The sequence below is a fragment of the Rhamphochromis sp. 'chilingali' genome (assembly GCF_963969265.1).
Source record: "Rhamphochromis sp. 'chilingali' genome assembly, chromosome: 9".
In the NCBI taxonomy this organism is placed as follows: domain Eukaryota; kingdom Metazoa; phylum Chordata; class Actinopteri; order Cichliformes; family Cichlidae; genus Rhamphochromis; species Rhamphochromis sp. 'chilingali'.
The window spans coordinates 5,964,996-5,991,497 of NC_137936.1; the positions used below are offsets into that span (position 1 = coordinate 5,964,996).

The window sequence follows — 26,502 nt, forward strand, 5'->3', positions numbered from 1 at the left end:
CTAGGACTGAGCAGCTCCCTCTGCAGCTGGATCCTTAACTTCCTGTCTGACAGACAGGAAGCTAAGTGGTCAGACTGGGCAGCATCACCTCATCCACACTGGTGCTCCACAGGGGTGTGTACTGAGCCCTGTCCTGTACTGGTAAACGGACTGATTCTTATATAGCGCTTTTCTACTCTCCCGGAGTACTCAAAGCACTCTATACAACATGCCTCATTCACCCCCACTCATACAACTCAAGTGCAACCTAAACTACATTCATACAGATTCATACTCCGATGAACGCATCGGAGGGCAACTCTGGGTTAGTATCTTGCCCAAGGATATTTGGCATGCAGACTGAGGAAGCCAAGGATCGAACCACCAACCTTCCGATCAGTAGCTGATCTGCTCTACCACCTGAGCCACCCCACTCTACTCACTCTACACCTACGACTGCACGGCCATTAGCAACTCCAACATCATTGGGAAGTTTGCGGATGACACTACAGTGGTGGGTCTTATCACCAAAGGTGATGAGATGGCCTACAGGGAGGAGGTCAGCGCCCTGACCCACTGGTGTCGAGACAACCATCTCACCCTCAAAGTCGCAAAGACAAAGGAGCTGATAGTGGACTTCCGGAGGTGCAGAGAAGTACACACCCCCATCACCATCAACGGCGCTGCTGTGGAGAAAGTGAGCAGCTTCCGGTTCCTTGGTGTACATCTGGCTGAGGATCTTACGTGGTCAGTACACACAGTGAAGAAGGCGCAGCAGCTCCTCTTCTTTCTCAGGAGACTGAAAAGATTCTGCAAGCCATTCTTATATTTTGCTTGTTCTTATGTTATTGTATTTTGCACACCTCTGTTGCTTGTGAAGCTCGCACACAAGAATTTCACTCACATGTACTGTACCAGTGTATCTGCACATGTGATGTGACAATAAAAGTGATTTGAAATCCCCCGCCGCCACGCCCTCTCCTCCCTGTGCCGCAAGCAGCAAGCGCAGCTCGCAAACGGAGGGCGCCCTTACTCCCCGCAAATGGCCGCAAGAACACCGATCGGTGCCTATGACATCCCCAGAATGCGCTGGCATGATGTCGGGGCAGCATGAGTACGAGCAACTTTTTTTTGCCGATGCCCGTTATGCCGCCCCCCACTACGATGCCGCCCCGGGCAACCGCCCATGTCGCCCATATCAAAACCCGCTAGTGGCCCCACCTGACTGCAGCGGTGGTAAAATTTACACACACTTGTTATTTGAGCAAAAGTGCAGATAAGAATTACTCTGGCAAGGACTGATTTGACTTCTTTACTCGCCAAAAGTGTAAAACTACAGGCTCTGAAATGTACTCAAAGAATACAAGTAACAGTAGGTCTTGAATGAAGGTGCGCTAGCTTTAAACTTCCAGTTCATCAAATGTCACTGAGCGCTCCTTTTAAAAAGATAAGCGCTCTTCTTCCTCCTGTCATGTCTTTCTTACATCTTTCTCCATCTCTGCGTGAAATTATCTCACAATCATCAAACTCATCTTTTCTCTGGTAAGCAGCTGCAGGACAACTGTATGACAGCCTTTGCTGCTACTGTCTGATCTATTGGACACTGTAAACCCGAATAAGTTACCAGAACTCAAAAAAATTGAGGCAATCGATTGCCTCAATTTTTTTGAGTTGATCAACTCAAAAGTCAAATTTTTCCAGAACATAAAAGTTTGGATTACATGGTACTTGTATCTTTTGAGAACGGTCAACTCAAATATTTGCAGTTAATATGACTTAAAGTTTCAAGTTTACAAATTCAAAGAAATAAGTTCACAGAACTTATAAAAAATAAGTACACAACTACAACATTTTTATGTTAACAAAACTCAAATGTTTATTAGTTTGTGTTGTCATTATTTTAAGTACACGTTAGTCAAATATGTTGACTACTTGATACTTAAAAACATGTGACCCAAAACTTAAAATTTTTGAGGCAATTGATTGCCTCAATTACACTGAGTATCGGTAACTTAATATGCAAAAGTCATAAACATCTGCCATTGAACAGTATCTTGACTGCTCCCTTTTAGCACTATGTTGAAATTAAATACATTTAAAAAAAATTTTTAAATAAATTAAAAATAATTAACAAAAACATTTATAAATTAAAATAAGTAGACCAAAAATTGTTTAGTCAGGAAAACTGTCAGAGTAATGAAACATAATGCCAAATAATAATATCAAAATGTGCTTTTGGCTCTCTGGCTAATATCTGAATAAGACAACAAGGCAGCAATTTGAGTGAATTACAATGCTATTTGTTTTACATTAACCAGTATCAAACAGTGAAATTTAGGTCATCTTGCGCAGCCCACAATGTTTTGGAAATAGTATTACGAAAAACATTAAAACATACAAAACATTAGTGTTGCTTTGCATTATGTTAATGAGAACAAAGGCACGTTGTATAGTTTGGACCTATTGGCTGAACACCTGTAGAGTAATGCAATAATGTTTTGAGGCATTATTTAGATGAAAGGAGAGAACTTTGAACCAGTCTTTTATAATGCTTCACCCTGCATCCTTCTTTCAGATGAGTTCCTACATAACCAAGTCATTCTTGAGGGTCTGTAACCTGGGTGACAGTTTACCACTTTCTAGACCAAATAAAATCTTTTGAGTAAATTCTAAAGTGTTGGTCAGGCCTTTGGGGTAGCTGAGGTGAAGTGCATAGATCAGTCCAAACATTACCAGGAAGGCTTCACCAAATCTGGGGAGACTGAACACGGCATCACTTTCAATGACGACAGAGATTTTCACAGGTTGGTAGTGAACTGAACTTGTTGTGTCATGGTCACTGATGACAGTGAAGAGGGCCACTTCAACACCATCAAGCTCCAACTCATCAGATTCGTCCTGAATTAATGAAAAAGAGATACTAATCACAATCTAAACCAAGAAATACAACAGACGACATATAATTTCTCATTTTACCAACTCCCACTGAGATCCAATACCTCTTTTACAAGGGAGACCTGAGTCTCACTGTAAGAGGTGAAAAACAGAAGATCCATGTTCTGCACACATAAATCAGCTAATTCACCAGAGAATCAAGTGGTGTGAGATAGACTGAAACTAAGCTAAAGGAAATACACAGGAAAATGTTTTACTAAACATCTTATCACTTTCAACAAAACACCAATTCAGTTCATTCGTAGTGAGGAGACAGAAAAGACCATACATGGAAACCATATGGGTAGACTAAACAAAGGTAAGTCCAAAGAGTGCATCAAAATACATGTTTGTACTTTGATGCACTGTTTATATACACAGTAGTATCTGTTAGATACTTAAGGACACTCACAGTGCAGGTTCTGAAAAATCCAGAGACATCCTCACGCAGATAGACAGGAAGGGCGTGGAGAACGGTAGTGCGCTTGGTGTGGATATCATGGATTTCCTATTTCCAGATAAAAACAGAATTGTATATACTGGTGAGTTTACTGAACAACAACAAAAACAACAGTCAAATCAGAACATATGTCCACAAATAACCTGTTCACATCTTTAATACAGTCAGACAAATAGCAAACACAAAGTGGAGTAATAGCAAAATTCAAAAAGCTCATTTAAATCATTGAACCTGTCCAATGTTCCACTGGTTCAACCTATGAAAATGTGTAACAATCTATTATTACCTGTTCATTGTGAATTCTTAGAATTTCAGCCAGGGCATCTGCTGTCTGCTGTTAAAAATTTAGAGAGATTAAAATACTTTGTTTCATACTAGGCGACCGGGCGCCACCTCTAGAACAAGTAGTATCTAACTTTTTAAACAGCCTGCGACCCTCATTACAACAACTTAATGCTAGCTGTGCAAGCGCAAAGTTTCCTTCGGGGAGAGCAGCAAAGCACATAAAAAACACGGACCGACATTTCTGCTATTCTTTTCGACACGCACCCAAAATACAACTAAATATTCGTATTTTAACAATAAACTAATATCAACATTGAAAACTTACTGTAAGTCCAGTGATGCTAGTTGCTGCCGTTAGGTCCAACTTTCTCCAGTCGTCCGTGTTGCCTCTTTGGTGCTGTTCCCGCCCATATACCTTTACTTCTTCTGTGTTTCGTATTAATGCTCATTAGCGCCGCCTTCCGCTTCGGAGGGTGAATCAGAGATTAACTCGGAATAAAAATTGATTCCTGCAGCTGCTCAACACTTACGGAAAAAATTAAAAATATATATGTAGGACACATTGATAAAACAATGAATATTAAATGTCTGTGAAGGTTCTCAGTCATCCAGGTCATCGTAGTCAAAGGAACTTAAAGAAGTCCAGACGCTTTTCTTTGCAAGCTCCTTTGACAATGAATATTAAAATAAATACATTTTGTCTTTCACTAATGCATTTAAGACAATTTGATTTTACTTATTTGGTGAAACACTTTGAGATTTTATTGTATTTTAGCATGTGCTACATAAATTAAGTTTATTATTAAATCCTACTTGAAACAACAAAAATAACAGGACTTTACCATTCTTATATGTCCTAACTTAACTGTGTTACGTTGTGCTTAAGTTATGATTTTAAGTGATGCTTACTTAATATAGAAATAGTTAAATTCAATCAAATATTATTAGTTTCATTTACTCAAAAAGAAGAACATGTTATACGAACTTGACATATTTAAGTTAACAGAACTTTTTAAAGACTTTGAGTATACACTACTTAATCTGTTTAATTACTTTGAACATTCGGGTTTACAGTGGAAACATTGCACGTGAAACTGCATTATTTTGTACTCCTGGTTATTTGTATTCATGTTCTACTCTCTTGTATACCTCATCTGTTTGTATGTTGTACTCACTGATTGATTAATAAAGTTCTTGTTAAAAAAAAAAAAAGCAGTGGGTGCGGACTTTGTCCACCAAAAACGGAGCTGAAGAAGGAGGCTCTTGACTTTTAAGCCATTTTCGTCTTCCTTCGCTTACCTACAATGGAGATACCAGTGTACACGCTGGATTCCTTCACCAATTTGCCGTTCAAGGGAAACCCTGCGGCAATTTGTCCACTTCTGCATGTGAGTAAAACTATTTAGGCCACAGCTTAATGTGTAGTCTGGCGCTATGGCGGCCTGCATCGGTGCTTCGCACAAGTGCAGACCAGAGGCAGAAATTCGTTCTGCAAAACAAGCTCGACAACATGTGTTTTTAAAGGTATTTTAACTCAAACAATCTTTTATCAATCAAACCATGAAAATTAAAGTGGGTTTTTTTTGTTTGCTTTCCCCTGAAAACTTTCTTATCACACAAGAACAGATACACACAATAAGATACATCAGCCTGCTGCTTCTAATTAACTTATTTAGTTGTTTATTCTTTTTCAGTCAGCAAACTTCGTCTGTTTGCCTGCCAGAAGCTTACAATCATCTGCTTTAGAAAGATGAACTCAAATGGAGGTCAGTCCACTACTGCCACCTGTGGCCAAGTGCTACTACTAGATTAACTTGTGACATATCTGCAGAAGAAGCTGAGTGGCTACACTTAAAATCGACCCACAAACATGTTGAAAGATGCAATGACAGCAATGTGGATTGTCAGGACTAAAACCAATCATTAAGTAAAGACAACAGGGATCATTTGTTTCTGTTTATTTAGCATGCACAACATTTGTAGTCTGGCCTCCATTTGAGACTGCTCCAGCTGCTATGTGATAGTCAGTAGATCTGCTACAAATTGCAGATCATATGCAAGTTTTGGAAATAAATCATGAATATTCCTTGCTTAGCATTAAAAGTAAACATTTCTAGCTCTCCCCCACACTCAAACACAGATGACAAACCAACTGACACACCTGAGTCACTCACTTTCTTAAATCCAATCACTCTCACTGGCTCTGTTTATTACTAATCACTGTGTAACAGCTGTAAATTCACGGTAACTGCCATCTCCTTACAAATGTTTATAGATTAACCACAATTATACAACTCATACAAACTCTCTCCAGCCATGTTGTTGTTTTACCTATACTGGCTGAAAATGTTCATTTCCAGAGAAAAGACACAGGCAGACTATGCTTACAGGATGTGATGTTACAACACCAGTGAAATATGAATGTGTCATATATTTGTTCAAGACGTATTTCTTTGTTATGGGAAGAAATATTGAAATCATCATGAACAACGGGAGTGGTGATTTCTATAACTTTGTGTATATAATTGTGCATTTCTTACTGATGTAGGCCACAAATAAATACATAATGCCATTTCATTTATTTTAAAGGTTTATTTGCAAGACATGCAAACAGACAAAATAGAAAGTTCCAAATGTATTGTGCATGAAACGAATTCAAACGTGGCGATAGAGCCAGGTGCAGATGTGTCACAAGTTAATCTGGCTGTAGGCTGTGGCGCTCGGCCACAGGTGGAGCTAGTTGACTCGACTCCATTTGAGTGAACACAAAGTAAACTGCACGCTTTAGTTGTGAAGCGAAAACACTGAAATCGGAGCAATAACACGTACGAGGGGAACGATAACGACGACAAGATTCTCCCGATCGTTTGCTCTTGCTGCCCTGTGAACAGCATCGGCGTGGTGTTAATTGTTTGCCGTTTTCACGATCGCCTCCTGCATGAGAATATCACCAGGTACACTCGCGACATTTTTAAACATTTAGTTGTTCATCATGAGCAACAAGATTGAGGTAACCTCACAAATATCACAGATGAAGTATTTGGTGTTTATTTGCTGTTTTGTTGGTAGTGGCTCCTGAAAAGCAAGTCGACCACACATCTGTTCGACCAACCCCTAAGGTATGGAACGCCAGGACTGCCATAATGAATTAATTAAATACACCATTAAATAATTAATTAAATGTGGCAATAATTAATTAAAATTGGAATTAATTAATTAAATAAATAGTTATGACACATGTAATTAATTAATTATTGACACATGTAATTAATTAATTATGTATTTCACATTTTAATTAATTATTGACACATTTAATTAATTATTGACACATTTAATTAATTATTTAATGATATATTTATTTATTTCATTTTGGCAGTCCTGGCGCCTGGCTCTCATCATGAAATAATTTTATCTGTCAGCCTCACCCATCAAACTCAGGGGGCGGGGTTAACGCTGCCCATGCAGCTTCTCTAACATTTGATTGGTTGCCGTGCAAAGTAAGTCAAAACAGGTCGATCCTAGATAATCGATTGCTTGTGTAGACTTGGGGCAGCCAGGTATCCCAGAATGCAGATCAAATCACAGGCAGCAATGGTGGTGGTGTAGTTTTAAAATACCCCGTTTTTCTGTCACCAGCTACACTTTTAACAGTGTTTTAGCCGCGAATGTCGCGACGTATGTCTGGTCAGGTTGTCAACATAGAACATGTTTGCAAAAGTGCTCAGATGTTTTCAGAGATTTCACTAGCTCTGCTAACAATTAGCATGCAGAGTGCACCCAGGGGGTTACGTTAACCGGTTTGTTTACATATTCCACTCTCCGTGTTCCACATGTTGCATTCGCAGATTCTCATTTTCACCAAACGATCGTCTCTTTCCGCCTGGTCTTGTGTCTCTGTGCTTCTGTAACATAAAGAACGAGCTGACATTTTTCTCACGAAACCAGCGATCAGCTCAACAGACCCTCAGTTTACCTGCATGCATCCTCCTCCTCATCTGTCAGCTGTTTAACACCTGCTGCTAATTCAAGAAACACGCCTACGTTACCTGGTGATAGTCACAGTTTAACTGGGCAGCCGGTGCTCGATATAACGCAATGTCAGCGCATTTTTCTGCACAAGATAAGTAAATATAGTGTTTTCCCCGAGCGCAGAGCTGCTGGAGCTCGTTTCCTTACAGAGCACTTTATAGGCGAACAGCTTCATCGGCGGCTGATGTCCAATCACCAGCACACAGCTTTCAAACCTCAGCTGAGTTTTAGCTCTCAGTGGTTAAACGCTGGACTTCATTCACTCAGGTTCTGTCTGTCGGGTCACGTTTACTTCGCTGTTTTATTTACAACTGAGCAAATCGGTTTGGCTGAGGTTAAAGTTACGTTTCATAACTGCATAGTTTCACAGACGTTTAATGGTTCACTGGCACATGTGTTAGACTGAACTATCATCTAAATATCATCTGTTTTTTAATAGTTATTCAACTGTATTCTAAGCACCAGCTGTCTGTTAGAATGTGATTTTTTTCTCTCTCTCTGTTGGCAGAGGTATAAAAATGCGCAGGAAAATCTGACATGCATGGCGAACTTCACCGACGATATTTAGGGAGGAATAAACACACATCAAACATAAATGAACCATTTGCCTGTCTCCATAATTGAGAGAATTTTCTCTTCTTATCTCAACACTCTCTCTCTCTCTCTCTTTTTTTTTTTTTTTGCTTTTTCGGTCATGTTATGTTTACCTGTCAAAGGCTTGTTACAAACTATGAAACACATCGTGCAGACTTCTGGATGTTAGAAGAAAACTAATACTGCTCATGAATGAGACTAAAGGCAGGAAGGTGTCCTTTAAAACTAAACATGTTAATAGGACCTCCCTATTTATATCATAGTTTATGATATAGCACGTGTATTTCAGTAATAGCCTGCTGAGGCCACTATACGTGCTGGCCTCATATCAAATGTGAAGGCAGACTGAGTCTATGTTTGACGTTTTTTATATCTAATCTTCCTTTTCAAACATTTAAACAGCAGCGAGTCTGCAGCTGAGGGAATACAAACTCAAACTGTCGGAACAGGTTTGCTCGTTTCTTGGATTCATTTGGTGATTTATTAAATGTATAACTGTTATTCTAATCTGCTGCTGAGTCTCTTACACTTTTCTTTATGCTGTATATTTTCACGTCTCTGGAATAGTTGGCAGTTAGATAGTCAGCTGTGAAACTTTGTGTTAACTCATGGAGCTGAGGATATCGTGGATATCGTGGATATGCTGACCTCGCTGCGTGGTGTACAGAGCGAGGTCAGCATGATTAATATTCACAATAAAAATATTAGCCGAACATCATGAAGTCTGTATGTGTTTCATAGTGTCGAACAACCTTCGTACAGTTAAAGCCAGCAGTTACTACATGACGGAAACACCAACGTTATCTCTTTTATGTGTTTATACACAGGTCACGCTGATTACTGAACAAAAACCCAAAGATCAGATGTTAAACAGATTTATTTGCTCTCTCTCCTCCTTAAACATGTTTTTAATGTTAGTTATAATTCAGAATTGGCGACTGAAACACGTAGGACACATAAGAACATCAGGAAATAAAACATCGATAAATATAACCTCAGTAAAAGAAGTCAGCGGGGGTTACTACAGCTGTGTACCGGGGCCTGCGCTTTGTCGGTGGGATTGCTTGCGAGGCGAGCGGGTCTATCCCACGCTTTGCCGTGAGACTGGGCAGACATCTCCGAAATCATCGAAACACTTTTGCAAAGAGGCTGTATCTTGACAAACCGACCAGACACATGAAGATTAAACCACTACATTCTCGGCTAAAAAAATATTAAAACGGTATTTGGTAACACACAAACAGGGTTTTTCAAAGCTCAGTTCTGTTAGCTTCCACATGCCGGTTGTTGTGTGCTAGAAACAATGGCCACCAGGCCAAAGCAATGGTTTTGACTCGATCAGCGTTAACCCCGCCCCCTGAGTTTGATGGGTGAGGCTGACAGATAAAATTATTTCATGATGAGAGCCAGGCGTCAGGACTGCCAAAATGAAATAAATAAATATATCATTAAATAATTAATTAAATGTGTCAATAATTAATTAAATGTGTCAATAATTCATTAAAATGTGAAATACATAAATAATTAATTAAATGTGTCAATAATTAATTAATTACATGTGTCATAACTATTTATTTAATTAATTAATTCCAATTTTAATTAATTATTGCCACATTTAATTAATTATTTAATGGTGTATTTAATTCATTATGGCAGTCCTGGCGTTCCATACTAAGGAAGCCCGTTTCCGCCACTAAATAAAAACAAAAAAGCTAGTATCCATAACTCGAAATTTCGAGTTATTTTCTCGAAATTTCGAGTTATTTTCTCGAAATTTCGAGTTACTTTTCTCGAAATTTCGAGTTACTTTTCTCGAAATTTCGAGTTAGCTCTGCCAATCAAAAATATATGTGAATGAGGTCGCTTTCTTGTTACCCGGAAGCATATGGCGCAGAGGAACGCGCACTCAAAAACGGATCCCAACAAATTGGCGCTTTCGCGAGTACGTTTGCTGATAGTAACACCATGTGATTCAGCTAATAACACAGGGACTTCATCATTTGTGAAGCCAGGCTGAAAACACTCAGCAATCTGTGCATTCACGACTGGATGTAATACCGGTAGCTTAGCTGTAGCATTTGTAGCTGAGGGCTTCAGCTTCCGGGTAACAAGGAAATGACGTCATTCATGTAGATTACTGATTGGCAGCGCTAACTCGAAATTTCGAGTTACTTTTCTCAAAATTTTGAGTTAATATGTCGAAATTTTGAGTTAATATGTCGAAATTTCGAGAAAGTAACTCGAAATTTCGAGAAAATAACTCGGAATTTTGAGAAAATAACTCGAAATTTTGAGTTATGGATCCTTTTTTTTTTTTTAGTGGCGGAAACGGGCTTCCATAAACCCCAGTTAATCTGGAACCGTGGTCATAGCAGCTCATATCAGTGACACTCATCACAAATATTTATATTTACTCATCAAATCGTGTGTTTCTAACAGGAGCTGAGTGATGACTTGTATTACAAGATAGCAGCAGAGATGAACCTCTCAGAAACTGCTTTCATCACCAGGATTAATCCCTCTGATAGCTTTACTACAGGTATGTCTGTTTTAATTCAGATCACATTTGGGTTGCCAATTCCAAAGCCTCTTAGATTATAATGCTGTAATGGAAAGCTCCCTTTCAAAAGTATACAGTATGGTGTATGATTCACATACTGCTTAAACTTAAAAGTAGTCCCTATAGGTGCAGGATAGAAATTTTTCAATATGGATTAACAAGTTTGTATGACTTTATAGTTATAAGAACCGTAGTATATCGTATTTGCAGAAAATAAAAAAGACTGAAATAAAATAACAAAAACCTGAAAACCTGAATAACATGACAAGTGAAATAAATGAGTCAAGGAAATTGTATGATAGGAAAAAATGGAGTCACTATTAAATAAAGAAGAAGCTGTGAGTAGTGGTGAAGAATTTGCACAGCTGTGAGGCTCTAAGAGAAAATGCCACGTCATTTTGTAATGATGTGAGCTGCAGGAACAGTTAGGAGTGTCTGAATCAAACCAGTGGCTCTGTTAACAAAGTGAGACAACAGACATTTCAGGGTCAAAATACAGTTAATTAGAGAAAAATATCTTTAAATCACCACAAAGTCTATTTCATGGCACTTTGTACCTATTGAGAAATGTCATTCACGAAAGGTTAGCCTTCAGCAAAACTAAACTAGTCCCGTCAGGCAGAATTAAGGACCCACAACCATTAGCAGGAGCTCATTATTTTTCAAGTTTATCTGTTCAATAGCTTATGTTTAGAGAGATCCTATACAGTTAAACACACACAGAGCTGCATTGTACTCACTTTGTGCACAAACTGTCCTCAGCAGTCTGTCGGGTCAAAATGTTACATTGTATGGAGTCCAAAGAACTGTGCAACAAGCTGTCACAGTGAAAAATGCAGTGTGCAGTCGGTCCAAGAGGAATGCAGGTATCATTAACACAAAGACAAAGAAGAAGCAGGAACAGATACAATAAGTTTAACTTCAGACTTAAAAATGTGACTTTTGAAGAAGGTCACCAGAGAACTTCAATCTATACATCTAAAAACCACAAACCAGGCGAGAAATTTGGGTGTAGTGATGGATGCAGACCTAAACTTAGAAAAACACATTAAGACAATAACAAAGTCAGCTTACTATCACCTCAAGAATATATCAAGGATAAAAGATCTGATGTCTCAACAGGACCTGGAAAAACTAGTCCATGCATTCATCTTTAGTAGGCTTGATTACTGTAACAGCATCTTTACAGGTCTACCTAAAAAATCAGTCAGACAACTACAGCTCATTCAGAACTCTGCTGCTCGAGTCCTCACTAAGACCAAAAAAGTGGACCACATCAGTCCAGCTCTGAGGTCCTTACACTGGCTGCCTGTCCGTCAGAGGATAGACTTTAAAGTTCTGATGCTGGCCTATAAAGCTCTGAATGGTTTAGGACCAAAATACATCAATGACCTCCTGACCCAGTATGAACCATCCAGATCCCTCAGGTCATCTGGATCCGGTCTTTTATCAGTTCCCAGAGTCAGAACCAGACACGGAGAAGCTGCATTCAGCTTTTATGCTCCTTATATCTGGAACAAACTCCCAGAAAGCCTCAGATCAGCTGAAACACTCAGTTTATTTAAATCCAGGTTGAAGACTCACCTGTTCTCAGCTGCATTTGAATAAAGCACCAAATCCACACTTTAAGCTTAAATTTCAAAACTTACATTTAACTACTGATTTTATCTACTGTTCTAATTTAATCTGTTTTGATTTTATATACTGTTGTTTGTTTGTTTTTGTTTGTTAATTAGTTAATTTGCTTGTTTTATTCAATTTTAAATCATGCTTTTTATTTGTTCTTGTTTCTAATGTCTCTGTAAAGCACTTTGAATCACCTTGTTGTTGAATTGTGCTATACAAATAAACTTGCCTTGCCTTGCCTTACTCTGAATTATATTTGCTGAGAAAGGAGAAAAAAACTGGTTGAGCCCATATTAGAGGGAATTACAATAGTCCATATGTAATAAGATCAAAGCATGTATGACTTTTTAAAGAGTGCCTGATATTTAAATTAAATAAGTAAAAAGTGAACCCAAACCATGACAGTAACAGTTCAGTATTCTTCTTGTAATTTGCCAAAAATATCATCTGGCATTTGCAGTTCTCTGCTCACACACAGATGTTGTAGAGCCATCTCCCACATTTTTTCCTCATCTCCCACAATTTAATGACTTCCAGCTATGAGCAGCTTCTCTAAGGCTACGTCCACACTAGCCCGGATAGATTTGAAAACGGCATTTTCATCTGAAAACGCTCTGCATCCACACTAGCGTCTTAATTCGTTTTCACAGAGTTGTGCGTCCACATTGAAACGGCCGAAAACGCTTACGTTCCAGTACTGTGCATGCGTAAAACGCAAGAAGATTCGACCTACCTCATTTCTATCTGCCGTTTATTTACTTTCTGGCTCTTTGAAACGTCGCGGCAAAATGTTGAGGAAAAACACCAAGTTTTTTTTAAATGGACTAACAATGAGGTGGAGTTGTTGCTGCGAGTAACACAAAAGTACAACGTTGCAAAAGCGAGTGAGAATTAAAGAATGTAGAAACTGATATTAATCTTTAATAGGGCTGTCAAAATTGAGAGCAAACAAAACAACTGCTGTGTAATGCCCTCCTCGATCTTTGTTTAATTGGTCACATGACTGCATCATATGACTAACATGTGCCATCGTTTTCGAAAGTCTGCGTTTTCAGTCCACACTGCCATGCCAAAGCACCGTCTTCAAATATATGCATTTTCGAGAGCGTTTTGAGAACGCTGCGTTTTCCTTCGGGGAAAACGCCGTCTCAGTGTGGACGGGAGGCCAATGATGGTTTCTAAATTATAAGGCTTTTTGTCAATCTTTAACCAATAAATCATTAATTGGACCTTGAAGACCTTTGTGGATGTAAGCCAATCACTAACATTATTATCTACACTGCTTAACTCTGTGTATTTGAAACTAATACCAAAACAAAACTGAAAAAAGTCTTAAATGTGTGATTAACAGGATCAAGATTCCGCCTTCGATGGTTTACACCAACTACTGAAGTAGACCTGTGCGGTCATGCCACTCTGGCCTCTGCAGCAGTGCTATTCCAACACATCAGTAAGATGCAACATTTACACATAAAAAGGTTTTTCAAAAAACCAAAAAGTGACATCATGGTGCACTAGAAAAGGCCGCTGGAGCTATTTTAAAAGATGCCTGTAATGCACAATGCAGCTGACTGCAAGAAGGAGCAAAGAGGTGCCAGCATGTAACCATATAATGGATTTTTTCCTTCAGAAAATGTAAATCCCACCCTGGTGTTTGAGACCAAAAGTGGAGATCTTTCCGTCACCCAGAAGGAGGAAGGGTACATCATGGACTTTCCTCTGAATCCCCCCACCAGAGTGGTAAAATAAACTTTTCCTGTTTAGTTACATGAACAATTTAATCAGATCCTGTAATGTAAAAAAACGAGTTCTTGTGTTTTATTAACAGTGTATAAAATGGCTTTCTTTCTGAACTCCCTTTATTTCAGGATCCCAACGACTTCAAAGACACCATCAAGGTCAGAAATCACATTTTTCTGAACAGTTTGAGAAAGTGTAACTACATTCCTGTGTGTGTGTTCAGCTAAGTCTCTGCCTTTACATGTGTGACACAGGCGGCAGTCGGAAACCTCCCGGTTCAGGAAGTTTTATTTTGCTACAACACCAAGAAGCTGCTGATTCGACTGGCTGACAGCTGTGACATGTTGGTTAAAAAACACTTTGCTTGTTGCCAAATTCAAAGGAATCTCAATAGTGGTCCTACTGTTCATGAGATCTTAAACATTTGTTCAGCAACAATCAATTATATTTCTCAGGTGCCCGGCTAGTGGGGCTTATTCATATGTTTAAAGCCCAAACAAATAATCAAGCAACTGGCCTTCTACACCCACTCATCACGTTTTAGTAAATGTATATGTGCTTTTTGTGTATTATCTCCAGCTCTGCGCTTACCGATCTGAAAGTTGACACTGTGGCTCTTGAGAATACTGAGAGAAGTGGAAGATTCTGCGCCGTCATCATCACTATGAAAGGTAATCGGAGCTGTGCGTTTCGTAGAGTTGTAGACTTGCTGGATCGGACCACATGTAGTAATTCCATTAAAATGAAGACGTAACAGTAAAGAATAAACCAGAGGAAACCCAACATGAAGTGTTTAAGCGAGGTGTGGTCCCACCATGTACCATCAGAAAAGCTTCAATGCACCTCTGTTAGAGGGATGAACAGCACTCTGCCAAAAACATTCCCTCATTTGGTGTTTTAATGATGATGGTGATGAAGAGCACAGTCTATGATTCCACTCATAATATAGGCCAGGGGTCCCCAATCCCAGTCCACGAGGCCGGTGTCCCTGCAGGGTTTAGATGTGTCCTTGATCCAACACAGCTGATTTAAAGGTTAACTGACCTCCTCAACATGTCTTGAAGTTCTCCAGAGGCCTGGTAATGAACTAATCATGTGTAGGGATGGGTATCGTTTAGGTTTTATCCGATACCGGTGCCAAATCGGTACTTTTGAAACGGTGCCGGTGCTTAAACGGTGCTCGAACCGGTGCTTAAAGAATGGAGAACACAAACTTTGTCCAAAAACCTCTCATGTTCAGCTGGTTTTTTTTGTAAAAAGATAACAATGTGTGCCTTTTCTGCAGCTATGTGGCATATATGGTATCACTCTTGGTTGGAAGCAGTGCTTAAACAGTGGAAAAAACACAAACTTTGTCCAAAAACCTCTCATGTTTAGCTGTTTTCCACTTTTTCTTTGGTCATTTTAGCCTTTTTGGCCAGGGTGAAGGGAGTATCTGCCATCAAACAAGAAGACAGCCGCATGTAGTTATGATGATGTTTGCTAGTTCACCATACCTGCATTAATGTAATAACGTGGTTAGCCTACTCAACGTAAATTACACACGAACAACATTAAGCTACTCACGCAGAGAAGAACGGCTGCTGCTGCATCATCATCCTCATCATTTCTGCTACACTGGCAGGGCTAGGGGCCAGGACTCTATTCTTCGGGTTTTTGGGGGATGTTGCTCCGGGTCCGATAACTGGCAACCCACCCGACGTGCACGGTGTGAGGTCTCGCAGCAAGCTATCAAATACGGCGCATTTCTCGGCTTTTAAAAAAAAACGCTATGCGTCGCCAGGTGTTTCATCGGATTCTTGGTGTTACCTCCTTTGCACAGTATCACAGTATCAGCTTAAAGCACTTGTTGCTGCTGAGTTTGCATCTTTTGCTGTGAAGTACAGCCAGACTTTTGACCGCTTCGCCTTGGACATTTTTAATCTGTAGCTCTGCTCTAACAGAACGTACGTACCTGGCCCCGCCTACTATCCTCGGAAACGTAAAATGATTGGCTAGAAGTGTATCACAGCTCAGGAAAAAAAAGCACCGAAATAAAGCACCGAAATGTGCGCTGCTTTTCGGTCTGGTTACTACCGTTTATGTCAGAACCGGTGCCATCATGGCACCGGACACCGGTACCCATCCCTAATCATGTGATTCAGGTGTGTTGACCCAGGGTGAGATCTAAAACCTGCAGGGACACCGGCCCTTGTGGACTGGGATTGGGGACCCCTGATATAGGCCTTCATTTGGGTTGAGCTCTGGGGAAATGTTTGATCACAGGACAAATGGTGCGCCGATTTCTCCTTTGCCGTCACCATCCTGTGGACTCGTTTGTTGCCCATTTTAATTTGTATAACAACATTCACTGAATGTTTCTGCCAACAAACATTACATATCAAACACTGCTAACATGTGGAAACAGGATCACCTGACTGCCAGCCACGATATGACTTCTACTCGAGAGACTTTTCTCCATGGTTTGGCGTCCCTGAGGATCCTGTCACTGGTAAGATGGTTGCTCTTTACTAGTATGTAATCTATAGACATTATTTCTCAAATAACATAATTCTGACCATGTTTGTGTGTCTAAAAACGTTTACATATAAGCAGCTGGACTAAAGTGATTAAAGAGGATGCATTTACAGGTGTCTTATTACTGAGAGAAAGTGTTAAGCTATTCCTGCTATGCATTCTTTGTTCTGGCAGGCTCTAACCACACAATCCTAGGTAGCTACTGGTCTGAAAAACTAGGAAAGAAGAAAATGCTGGGTACGTATTTGAACCTTCTCCGCCTTTTACTAATGTGTCATTTATCTGATGATAACAGACGTTGTGTTCCACTTTTATCCATAATTAACCTGCTTATTGTGTCTGTGCAGCTTACCAGTGCTCCAGTCGTGGTGGCGAGCTGGAACTTGAACTGAGGGATGATGGAAGAATCAACATAGCTGGACAGGCCATCACTATTCTGCAGGGAACAATCAAACTGTAGACCAGGGGTGGAAGTAACGAATTACAAATACTCACGTTACTGTAATTAAGTACATTTTTTGGGTACTTGTACTTTTACGAGTAATTTTTCAAGTTTGTAATTTTACTCATACTTGAGTACAACTTACACCATGTAATCTACTTCGCTACTTATAAAATCAAAAGTCACTACTGAGTACGCCCACAATTTGAATTAATATTCAAACCTTTCGTCTGCATTTTTGCAGCCAATAACGCTTACGTCTTTGCTTACGTCTTAAATTGGCGCGGTCTCGATTGACCGCGCCAATTTAAGACGTAAGCAAAGAATAAACTCCGCTGCAGCAGCAGGCACAGGTGTCTGGAGGTGCTAAATGGTGGAGTATAAACTACTTTATAGACGGAAGATTTGGAGACAAAGAAGCCAAAATGGAGACAGAGGATAACACTGTCAACCATGAAAACGACGTAGAAAAGACGGAGGACGCGTGCCCGTGGCCATACCTGGAGGAATTTTTCGTGTACAGAGGGAGAAAAGGAGACAGCGTCCAGATGCAGTGCAAACTTTGTTTGACCTCTACAGTCATTTCAGCTTACAAGACTTCAGCATCTAATCTAAAAAAACACATTGCGGTAAGAGGTTTTACAACTATACGTGTATGATATTGCTTTCTTATTTTTCATGTGTTTTAAGGTTACTAGTTTGGCTAAGATATTGTCACCGCCATTGGTTAGCCTGATATTAAAATAAGACGGAGCTAGCTAATGTGCGTGTGTGCATGCATAATTGAGCTACAATTCGTAGGAATGTTTTAGCTTATTATTTGGATAACCACCGTCATTACAATAAATTAAACTTGTAGTCATTTAAAACTCACAGGCCTACAATCAGCTGGCCTATATCTATCTATCTATCTATCTATCTATCTATCTATATATCTATATATCTATATATCTATATATATATATATATATATATATATATATATATATATATATATATATATATATATATATATAAACAAACAAAACTTGAACACAGTGCTGAGCTGCATCTCAAATTAATCTTCCAGCTCTCAGCTGACATGTACCAGAGCCCGATTGATGGATCAGTTGATCAGTATCATTGGCCTGATATAGGTCTATCATAGTGACGTGGCTCTTAATCAGTAGGGTTATAGGTTTCCCAATATGATATATTTTTTTAAAGAACATAATGTGGATTGTTTTTATTTGTTAGCTGTATGGGCAGCATTTTTGTGTATGTGATCCCTTTTCTTAAATTAGATTTGCTATATACACATATTTTGCTCTCTTAGTATTTTTAGGACCTGACTAATACTGAAAACTTTAGGGTGATACTGATAAAAAGGAGTTAAAAATTTAGATACTGATACATTGGTCGATACTCTTTTTACAGATAGTATACATATTACAGAACTTAGAATGTATACAGAAATTCATGTTTTTTGCAATGATCGTTCAAAATTGGTTTACACTTGTAAATAAATACAGCAATATATCTGCAAAATTTGACCAATTCACCACTCTTTTATACTATGCTCAACAATCAAAGATTAGCTCAAGTCTAGTTGAATAATGTTTTAAAAATGTGTTTTCCTTTAGTGTTAATCACAGTGATGTTATGAAGTAATGTATGAACCTGACGTATGATAATATTTATCTCTACAGAGGAAACATCCATCGAAGATTGAGCAGTACAATATCACTGTGGCATCAACATCTCGACAGCGAAAGACCACAGCCACACCAAACAAGCTCTCAGCAAATACGCAAGCCAAGTTACCAGACCTGATGTTGAGAGCTGCAAACAAACATGTTCCACAAGCAACTGTTGACATGCTTGTCATCAATTTCATATGTGAGGGTCTACAGCCATTTGCAGTGGTAGAACAGCCATCTTTCAAAGAATTGGTTACCACATTACAACCTCAAGCCAAAGTCCTCTCCAGACCCACTGTCCGTGCCAGAATCTGTGAAGCTGCTGATCACATGAAGATGACTTTGGTTGCAGCATTGGATAAAGTCAAATTTGTTGCTACCACTACTGATTGTTGGTCAGCTCATCAGAAAAGTTACCTTGGAGTCACATGCCATTGGATAGAGGAAGAGTCCCTGGAAAGAAGATCTGCAGCACTAGCATGCAAAAGATTGAGAGGGTCTCACACATTTGACATGCTTGCTGGTGCGCTTGATGATATCCATTGCCAATACAAGATTAGAGGCAAAGTTGTAAGAACCACAACTGATAGTGGATCCAACTTTGTCAAGGCCTTCCACATGTTTGGGGCACAAAATGATGCAGATGAAGCTGAAGATGAAGCAGACCCAGAAACTATTGACCTGACTGACCATAGGGACTACCATGAGGCAAGTGCAATTCTTGATGAAGACTCTGGTTTGGAGTATCAACTTCCGCCTCATCAGCGATGTGCATGTCACCTGCTAAACCTTGTGGCAACATCTGATGCTGCCCTAGCAGAGAGCATGAATGACACCTACAAGAGGCTCTCCCGTGCAACCTTTGCAAAATGCCAGGCCATTTGGAACAAAACTGGCTGATCTCATTTGGCTAATGAAGTGGTAGAGGACAAGTGTGAGCTACAGATCATTCGTCCCAATGCAACACGATGGAATTCAACCTACCTTGCCATTGATGAGAAGGGGGAAGATGCCACCAGGAGCATTTGTGAGGAGTTCAAGGTGAAAATGTGAGTAAAATTGGACACCTACCAATATGGTTGCAAATTTTGTGAATTTTCCTTAATGGATGGTTAAAAACGTGAGCAGACTCTTAATATTAAATCAGAAGATCCCTATTATAGTCATGGTGGGTTTTGTTGTTGTGTCTTACAGGTTGAGTCCTGCAGAAGTTGCATTCCTAAGGGAGTACTGTACCACCATGAAGCCACTGGTGAAAGCTTCAAACATCCTTCAGTCTGAGTCCACTTCCTTTATGGGATGGCTCCTGCCAGTAATCCAACAACTACTGTCCAAACTTAGCAGGCTGGAGACATCAAGCAAGACATGCGTGCCACTCATCAGAGCCCTGCAAAATGGCCTTCAAAAGCATTTTGGAGCGATGATGGAGGATCCAGAGTTGGCTGCAGCTGCAGTCCTCTTACCCAAGTTCAAGACTTCCTGGACTGACAGAGCAGATGTAATAGAGGCTGGTAAGGATTCATGTGATCCCATTTTTGTGTATTTTTACATTTGAACACATGCTTAAGTGAGTATTTCACCTAATACATTGTAAGTTATTGATGGTCTGTCCTGAATACTAAACAATCCTTTTTGAGAATTTGCCGATTTTAAATTTGTGTTCAGGAATAATCACTGAAATTTAAATAACAAAATTGTGTTATCTACTTGCAATTACAGCCTTGACATACATCAAACAACATCTTGAAACGACAGAGCATGAGAGTGAGGATCAGCAAAGAGAGTCATCTGATGAAGATGAATTCTTCTCCAGACCAATCTCCAGAAGGCTGCAAAGTGCAGTTGAGCTTGATGGTTATCTTGCTTGTGCCACAGACACCATGGAGCTGCTGCACTCCTTCTCAGCCATCAAAAACCTCTCTCTTAAACTGAACACAGCTCTGCCTGCTTCTGCTGCGTGTGAACGACTTTTTAGCTGTGCTGGTCTACTCTTCACTGCCAAACGAAGTCGGATTGCCTCTGTTAATTTAGAAAACCAGCTCTTGCTGAAACTGAACAAAAGGTTCAGAAAGTAAAGTGTGAAAGAAATGCTAAGAGTTTAAGACACTTACCTGCCTGTTGTTCAGTGTATGGGGAAAAGTTTAAATGGTTCTACGCATGTTCAGAAACATTTTTGTCATTGTTTTAACAAACAAAATTCCTTCTTTTATATCTACATTTATTTACAAAACAAGTTACCTTTCTATACCTTGTTCATCTGAAAAATGTGCTTTGAACATAAATATTTATACTGGTGAATCGAGTTGAATGCCTGCTATTGACAACAGAATAAAACATCAGTCTGTTAAAAAGTAATTAATACTCTGAGTAGTTTTTGAGAACAGTACTTTGTACTTTTACTCAAGTATTTTTTTAACACCAGTACTTTTACTTGTAATTGAGTACAATTTAACCAGTGTAACAGTACTTGTACTTGAGTACAAATTTTGAGTACTCTTTCCACCTCTGCTGTAGACTGAGACACATCCAAGAAGACGGCGTCTGATGTTCTATCTTAACCATTGTGTCCCTGCAGATAGACACTTTATGGCTCTTGTTTAAAAATTAGATGGCTAAAATAAAAAGAAAAAACGCACTCAAGTCCTGACTGTTCTATCCTGAAATGATTCAGCTAACATAGCTTTGTTACGCTCATTCATTCATAACATTACAGCAAAAAAATTACAACCAAAAGATTTTAAAATGATAAAAACAGAAACACAAGAACACAGCAGGTAAAATCCGAAGAGTCATGATTAGCCTTGTGGTCAGGAGAATTTTTAACATGTGCTACTTAATAATGAATGGGGTTCAATAAACTGAAGTACAGCTGATATGGACTAAACTAAAAAAATGATACTGCAGATTCGTTTTGATCCTAAATAACATGTACATATTCCTGAAATTAAAAGTCATCATGATGACTGTTTGTTTGTTTTGTTTTTTTGTATAATCTGTTCCTGCACAGATGTAGTTCTGCCGATCTGGTTTTTACTGACAAAATAATGGAATAAACTTGAGGCCCACTGACATAGTTAAGTTCTTTTAAAGTTGACATTTCTGGTTACATACTATAGCTCTATCATAGGAAACAGGAAATGGCACTACACCTAGAGCTGGAGAATGTTAACTTTTGTCACATACAGACGATGATGGATGTTGTCATGGCTTTTTAGTTTGTTTTTATGCTAAAGACCGCGCGTTTTACGCTGCCCGCAAACTTGCACAGGTATGTTCTCGCGAGGTTATAAACGTTGATTTGTTCTAGTGTTTTTATAGTGACCTCCCACCCACAGGGGCGCTCTTTCACATCACAAGACCTCCGTGCTGGCAGAGCACGCGAAAGGAAACCCGCCATTGAAGACGTCTCACAACGTGAGAGTTTCGTTGTAGTGCACTCTTTTAACAAAAGGTGCAATTTTTTTCAGCATATACCTACAGCTGGTAATTAGTTGGAGGAATGGCATACAGAGGACAAGGACAGAAGGTCCAGAAGGTTATGGTGCAGCCCATTGTATCCTTTTGTATTGCAGGACGACACTGCGCGGTTGAATTGGTTGCTACAATAGCTTAGTAGCTAGGCTAACATTTAGTCATTCGTAAACATTTGTAGTCACTCATGTGAGGAGAGGAGTTTTACAAGGCATGTAAGCTTTTTTGAAGACCAGTTTCACCCAGAGAAGTCGCGCGGGTATGAAATATGTTTGCAGAAAAAAAATGTGTTTTATTGAAATGCAGTCAGAAAGCCAGTGTATAGACTTAGCCGCGTTAATCCCGGGAAAACACCGGCTCTGTGGTTCCGTGTTATAGCTAAACGCAAAAGAGGCTAATTTCTGCCTTCAAACTACTCAATATGATACCATATGGAGGGTTTTAGGCCCACCAATCGATAGTTATTAACACCAAAATATAATATGATGTGGGAGAGTGAGGAAGTTACGGAATACTTACCTAACGAAAGTGTTTTGACAGTTAATAGCTATAAAACTGGAATTACTTTCATCTTCTCAAATATTTTAAAAATATAATTAGTTAATTGTTAGTGAAACTTGGTAGTGTTTTCTTTGATTTGCTATCGATCCACGTTTACATGGTCTCTTATGGGAATGCCAGCAACTGATATTACTGCTAATATGATGTAAGAATTACCTAAACCTAAAATAATGACAAAAATAAATGTAACTATATTTTAATTATTTGTTAAACAGATTTTTATTTACAAAAGGATCAGGGGAAAATAAAGTTTGCCCTCAAGATATGAAGCCGAAAAGCCAATTTTAAGCCAGGAAGAACCCCTGACCCAAACTCTGACTCTGAATCACATTTCCAATAACTTGGACTAAATGCAAATATAACCATTAACAACATATGTGCACATTTTAACTATAAACATGTTGAACTTGAGTCTGTGTATGTCCTTGACTGTGGTTGTCAGAATCTCATTTTCAGGTACCTGCAAAATGTAAGTAGCTTTTAACTTTTTCGTGCATCCTTCTGATTAGTTTTGTTTTCTGGTAATTTTGAAGATAAAACTGTATTCAGTTTATTCTCTCTCTCATTCCCAGCGCTCACGGATCCAGGTTTGGTTGTATGAACAGGTGAACATGCGGATAGAAGGCTGCATTATCGTAAGTAACATACAACCTTTCTCCATGTTCTTGGTCAGTTTATAAAGCTTGATGTTGATGGGCAGTGTGGAAACCCCTCTTAGCCCTACGTCGTAACCTTCCAGGCCAGTCAGTTGTGGCGGGCTGCTTTGACCTGGCAGGCAGATTCCTCAGGAGGTGCACGTCAGGTTATGTGGAAGGTTATGGCATAGGGTTAAAGGGGATTTCTGGTTATGTTGTAAGCTACAATGCAGATTTCCCACTGAAGCATAATCTGAGCCTCAGTAACCACCCTCTGTAACACACGTTCAAATGTGTCCAGTTGGCAGCCAGTCACAGAGCCAGCCTTCCTGATCAGTTTATCCACTTATTTGGTGTCACAGTGTATCTTCTTGTATACAGCCTCAACCTTAGTCTTCCAGTTCAGCCTGTTGTCAGTGTGGATGACCAGGTACTTGTCCTCCTCCTCCACATTAGCATTCTGTCCCAGGATAGACAGAGGTGGTATAGCCACCCATTTTCTTCTGTCAGTCTGTCATCTCTGTGGTCCTATTCACATTCAGAAACAGCTGATTCCTCTCTGACAACTCCACCAAATCATCCATTAGTGCTCTGTACTCATTCTGCCCATCATTGATGCATCTGACCACTGCAGAATTATTAGTTTTGTGGTAAGTAAGGTCTGCAAGGTGAACAGGAGTGGAGATGGCTCAGTTCCCTGTGGAGCTCCTGTACCATGTCATCATTTTGACACCGAGCACTGCCCAGTTTTACATACTGTTTACTCGCATTCCCTTTAGCCTTCTCTAAGTAGCAGTGGCTGAAATGTGTTATACACACCAAAGAAATCAAAGAAGTCATCTTCACCATGTGCGTGTTGCTATCTAGATAGAAACAAGCTCTCACTGGGAACAAACCTTTGTCACTTGCTGTTCCCCTGTATGGCCACATTATATCCTAGCATGGCTTAAAATGATTTGGTCTAACTTGAAATGGCCTGATCTATGAGTAGCATTTCCACTCAGGCTGAACTTTCTGTGAGATCAGGCATGTACAAGTTCTAGTTAAACCAATGTGACTCACTTTTGTTGTCTTGTGTCTCATTGCCTTAGGGTTTCGATGAGTACATGAATCTGGTTCTAGACGATGCTGAGGAAGTCCACATGAAGACTAAGAACAGAAAACCATTGGGTAAGAGTGCATCACTTTTTGTAAAGCTGTTTTATTATTTTACTTTATTTACTTTACTTTATTTTACTTTATTATTTTTAGGAAGGTTGACTGTGAAAGGTAAGAATGAAGAAAAATTGTGTGTCATCAAGACATTGTTGTTTCTCAGGGATTTTTGAAAAACAGTTGTCCTGCATATCCCAGAAACTGCAAACCCAATTCTGAAAATGTTGGGATGCTATGTAAAGTGTAATTAAAAACACTTACAGTGATTTGAAACAAAGAAGCAAAATACAAACACACAACACATGTAAGAATTTCAAGACAATCGTCAGTCTGCTTTGGTGCATTTTCTGTTTCGTGACGTACTAAATGTTTTCAAATGGTGAAAGTGCAGGTCAATTCTGCAGCTGGACTCTGCTGCTACGAAGTCATGCTGTTTTAATAGCTGTGCTATGCGGTCTAGCGTTGTCTTGACGTCATCAGGATTATATATATATAAATGTTGTTCTAAAGCCTGTATACAACGTTCAGCACTGCTGTCTTTCCACACCTGCAAACTGTCAATTCCATAGGCATAAATCCACCATCGGAGATGCAGGCTTATGAACTGAACACTGATAATAAGGCAGATGGTCCCCCTCCTCTTTAGTCCAGAGTTCATTTTTTCCAAAAATCTTGAATCATCTGATCACAGATCAGTTTTCCCCTTTTTCTCAGTTCATTTTGAATGAACTTTGGCCCAGACTGGAATTTCTGGATCATGTTCACATATGGCTTTCAACCTGCATTTGTGGATGGCACAGTGAGCTGTGTTCACAGACACTGATTTCCATAACAGAATCATAACAAATTTCCCACGTGTGGGACTAATAAAGGTTGTCTTATCTTATGTCTGATTTTAACGCAGTGCTGCCTGAGGACCTGACCATAGGTGTATGTATGTATGTATGTATGTAGAGATATATATATATATATATATACACATATACACATATACATACAAACAAGTCATTTTATTCTGTTTTTAATTTACAATTTACACAGCATCACAACTTATTTGCAGTTGGGATTGTAAATGAAATCAACTCTTGGATTTTTGTGTGTGTGTGTTTGTTGGGGACTGTAGGTGGTTGGTGAGGATTGCTCTGTTGTTGCATCATGCCCCTGGCTACTGATCCACTTTATACTGATGTTAGATTTCACATTACCTTTACCCAGCGTTGATGGGGGCATGGTGCTTTGTCTGAAAGTGAACAGACACTTTGTGCCTCCCCTTGTCCAGCATCTGGCAGTTCTGTTCTAATTTAGCTTTGATCTCTCCTTCATTCTTTTCTGTGTTGCCCAGGGAGGATCATGTTGAAGGGAGACAACATTACCTTGCTGCAGAGTGTGTCCAACTGAGGCGAGAATGGAGATGTCTACAAACTTCAACTTTTGTAGAAGAAATTGGTTTTTGTTTTTCTTCAGAGATTAAGTGTTTGTGTTTATGACATGAATATTGTAATTGTTTCTTTCTACCACATGGATCTGTTTGGAGAATAAAGGTTTTTTTTTTTTCTTACAGTTGTTCTCTGTTAACTTTTTAGTGTTTCAGACTCTAGATGTGTTTTGGTTTAATGGACTGTGCTGCCGTCTAGTGGCAGACAGAACTATTGCAGTGCACGTATATAGGTCAAATGCACTGCAGCGGCGCAGTTGCATTTAATACGTCTGTCTTGTAAGTGCAGGCGTTATTGTGTGTGAAATACAGAAAATGAACATGTGCTTCCTCGTGTAACTTTTCTATGCTGTACATAGTACAGAACTGCTACAAAGAAAATTAGGGCAGAACTTGGGTG

The 26,502-nt window shown here is 39.4% G+C and overlaps 3 protein-coding genes and 1 long non-coding RNA gene across 6 annotated transcripts; 3 read left to right on the plus strand and 1 right to left on the minus strand.

Moving 5' to 3' along the window:
* Nucleotides 1-1,736: 1,736 nt before the first annotated feature.
* Nucleotides 1,737-4,492, minus strand: LOC308402134. Its single transcript, XR_013972710.1, has 4 exons — nucleotides 3,984-4,492; nucleotides 3,660-3,707; nucleotides 3,326-3,421; nucleotides 1,737-2,877 (listed from the first exon to the last, which is right to left on the minus strand). It is a non-coding gene; the product is annotated as an uncharacterized lncRNA (long non-coding RNA).
* A 376-nt stretch (nucleotides 4,493-4,868) lies between these two features.
* LOC308402540 (phenazine biosynthesis-like domain-containing protein 1) lies at nucleotides 4,869-18,134 on the plus strand. Of its 3 annotated transcripts, XM_080891455.1 has the most exons (11): nucleotides 4,869-5,046; nucleotides 10,721-10,820; nucleotides 13,819-13,917; nucleotides 14,098-14,207; nucleotides 14,336-14,365; nucleotides 14,462-14,550; nucleotides 14,787-14,878; nucleotides 16,615-16,698; nucleotides 16,899-16,961; nucleotides 17,072-17,225; nucleotides 17,563-18,134. In XM_080891455.1, the coding sequence occupies exons 1-10, from the start codon at nucleotides 4,963-4,965 to the stop codon at nucleotides 17,182-17,184; spliced, it is 864 nt and encodes a 287-aa protein (XP_080747581.1). In that variant the 5' UTR covers nucleotides 4,869-4,962; the 3' UTR covers nucleotides 17,185-17,225; nucleotides 17,563-18,134. The 3 variants fall into 3 exon arrangements, with proteins under 3 accessions (XP_080747581.1, XP_080747580.1, XP_080747582.1); XM_080891454.1 differs by having other exon boundaries at nucleotides 17,072-18,134; XM_080891456.1 differs by lacking the exon at nucleotides 13,819-13,917 and having other exon boundaries at nucleotides 17,072-18,134.
* A 1,622-nt stretch (nucleotides 18,135-19,756) lies between these two features.
* LOC308402544 (uncharacterized protein) lies at nucleotides 19,757-22,047 on the plus strand. The gene is made up of 3 exons (XM_080891460.1): nucleotides 19,757-19,894; nucleotides 20,040-20,356; nucleotides 20,565-22,047. Coding segments are annotated over exons 1-3 (675 nt in total). The 5' UTR covers nucleotides 19,757-19,892; the 3' UTR covers nucleotides 20,921-22,047.
* A 159-nt stretch (nucleotides 22,048-22,206) lies between these two features.
* snrpe (small nuclear ribonucleoprotein polypeptide E) lies at nucleotides 22,207-26,231 on the plus strand. Its single transcript, XM_080891458.1, has 5 exons — nucleotides 22,207-22,398; nucleotides 23,320-23,346; nucleotides 23,450-23,512; nucleotides 24,604-24,682; nucleotides 26,010-26,231. Exons 1-5 carry the CDS (start codon nucleotides 22,345-22,347, stop codon nucleotides 26,063-26,065), a joined length of 279 nt encoding a protein of 92 aa, XP_080747584.1. The 5' UTR covers nucleotides 22,207-22,344; the 3' UTR covers nucleotides 26,066-26,231.
* The last annotated feature ends 271 nt before the right edge of the window (nucleotides 26,232-26,502 follow it).

What these genes read in the sequence shown, in the direction of transcription:
- LOC308402540 (XM_080891454.1), top strand. Translation starts at nt 4,963, where the DNA reads ATGGAGATACCAGTGTACACGCTGGATTCCTTCACCAATTTGCCGTTC. An exon ending in CCCTGAGGATCCTGTCACTG is followed by an intron (nt 16,699 to 16,898) that starts GTAAGATGGTTG and finishes TTGTTCTGGCAG; the next exon opens with GCTCTAACCACACAATCCTA. An exon ending in AGGAAAGAAGAAAATGCTGG is followed by an intron (nt 16,962 to 17,071) that starts GTACGTATTTGA and finishes GTGTCTGTGCAG; the next exon opens with CTTACCAGTGCTCCAGTCGT.
- LOC308402544 (XM_080891460.1), top strand. An exon ending in AGCAGATGTAATAGAGGCTG is followed by an intron (nt 20,357 to 20,564) that starts GTAAGGATTCAT and finishes TTGCAATTACAG; the next exon opens with CCTTGACATACATCAAACAA.
- snrpe (XM_080891458.1), top strand. Translation starts at nt 22,345, where the DNA reads ATGGCATACAGAGGACAAGGACAGAAGGTCCAGAAGGTTATGGTGCAG. An exon ending in AGGTTATGGTGCAGCCCATT is followed by an intron (nt 22,399 to 23,319) that starts GTATCCTTTTGT and finishes TGTGGTTGTCAG; the next exon opens with AATCTCATTTTCAGGTACCT. An exon ending in TTTTCAGGTACCTGCAAAAT is followed by an intron (nt 23,347 to 23,449) that starts GTAAGTAGCTTT and finishes TCTCATTCCCAG; the next exon opens with CGCTCACGGATCCAGGTTTG.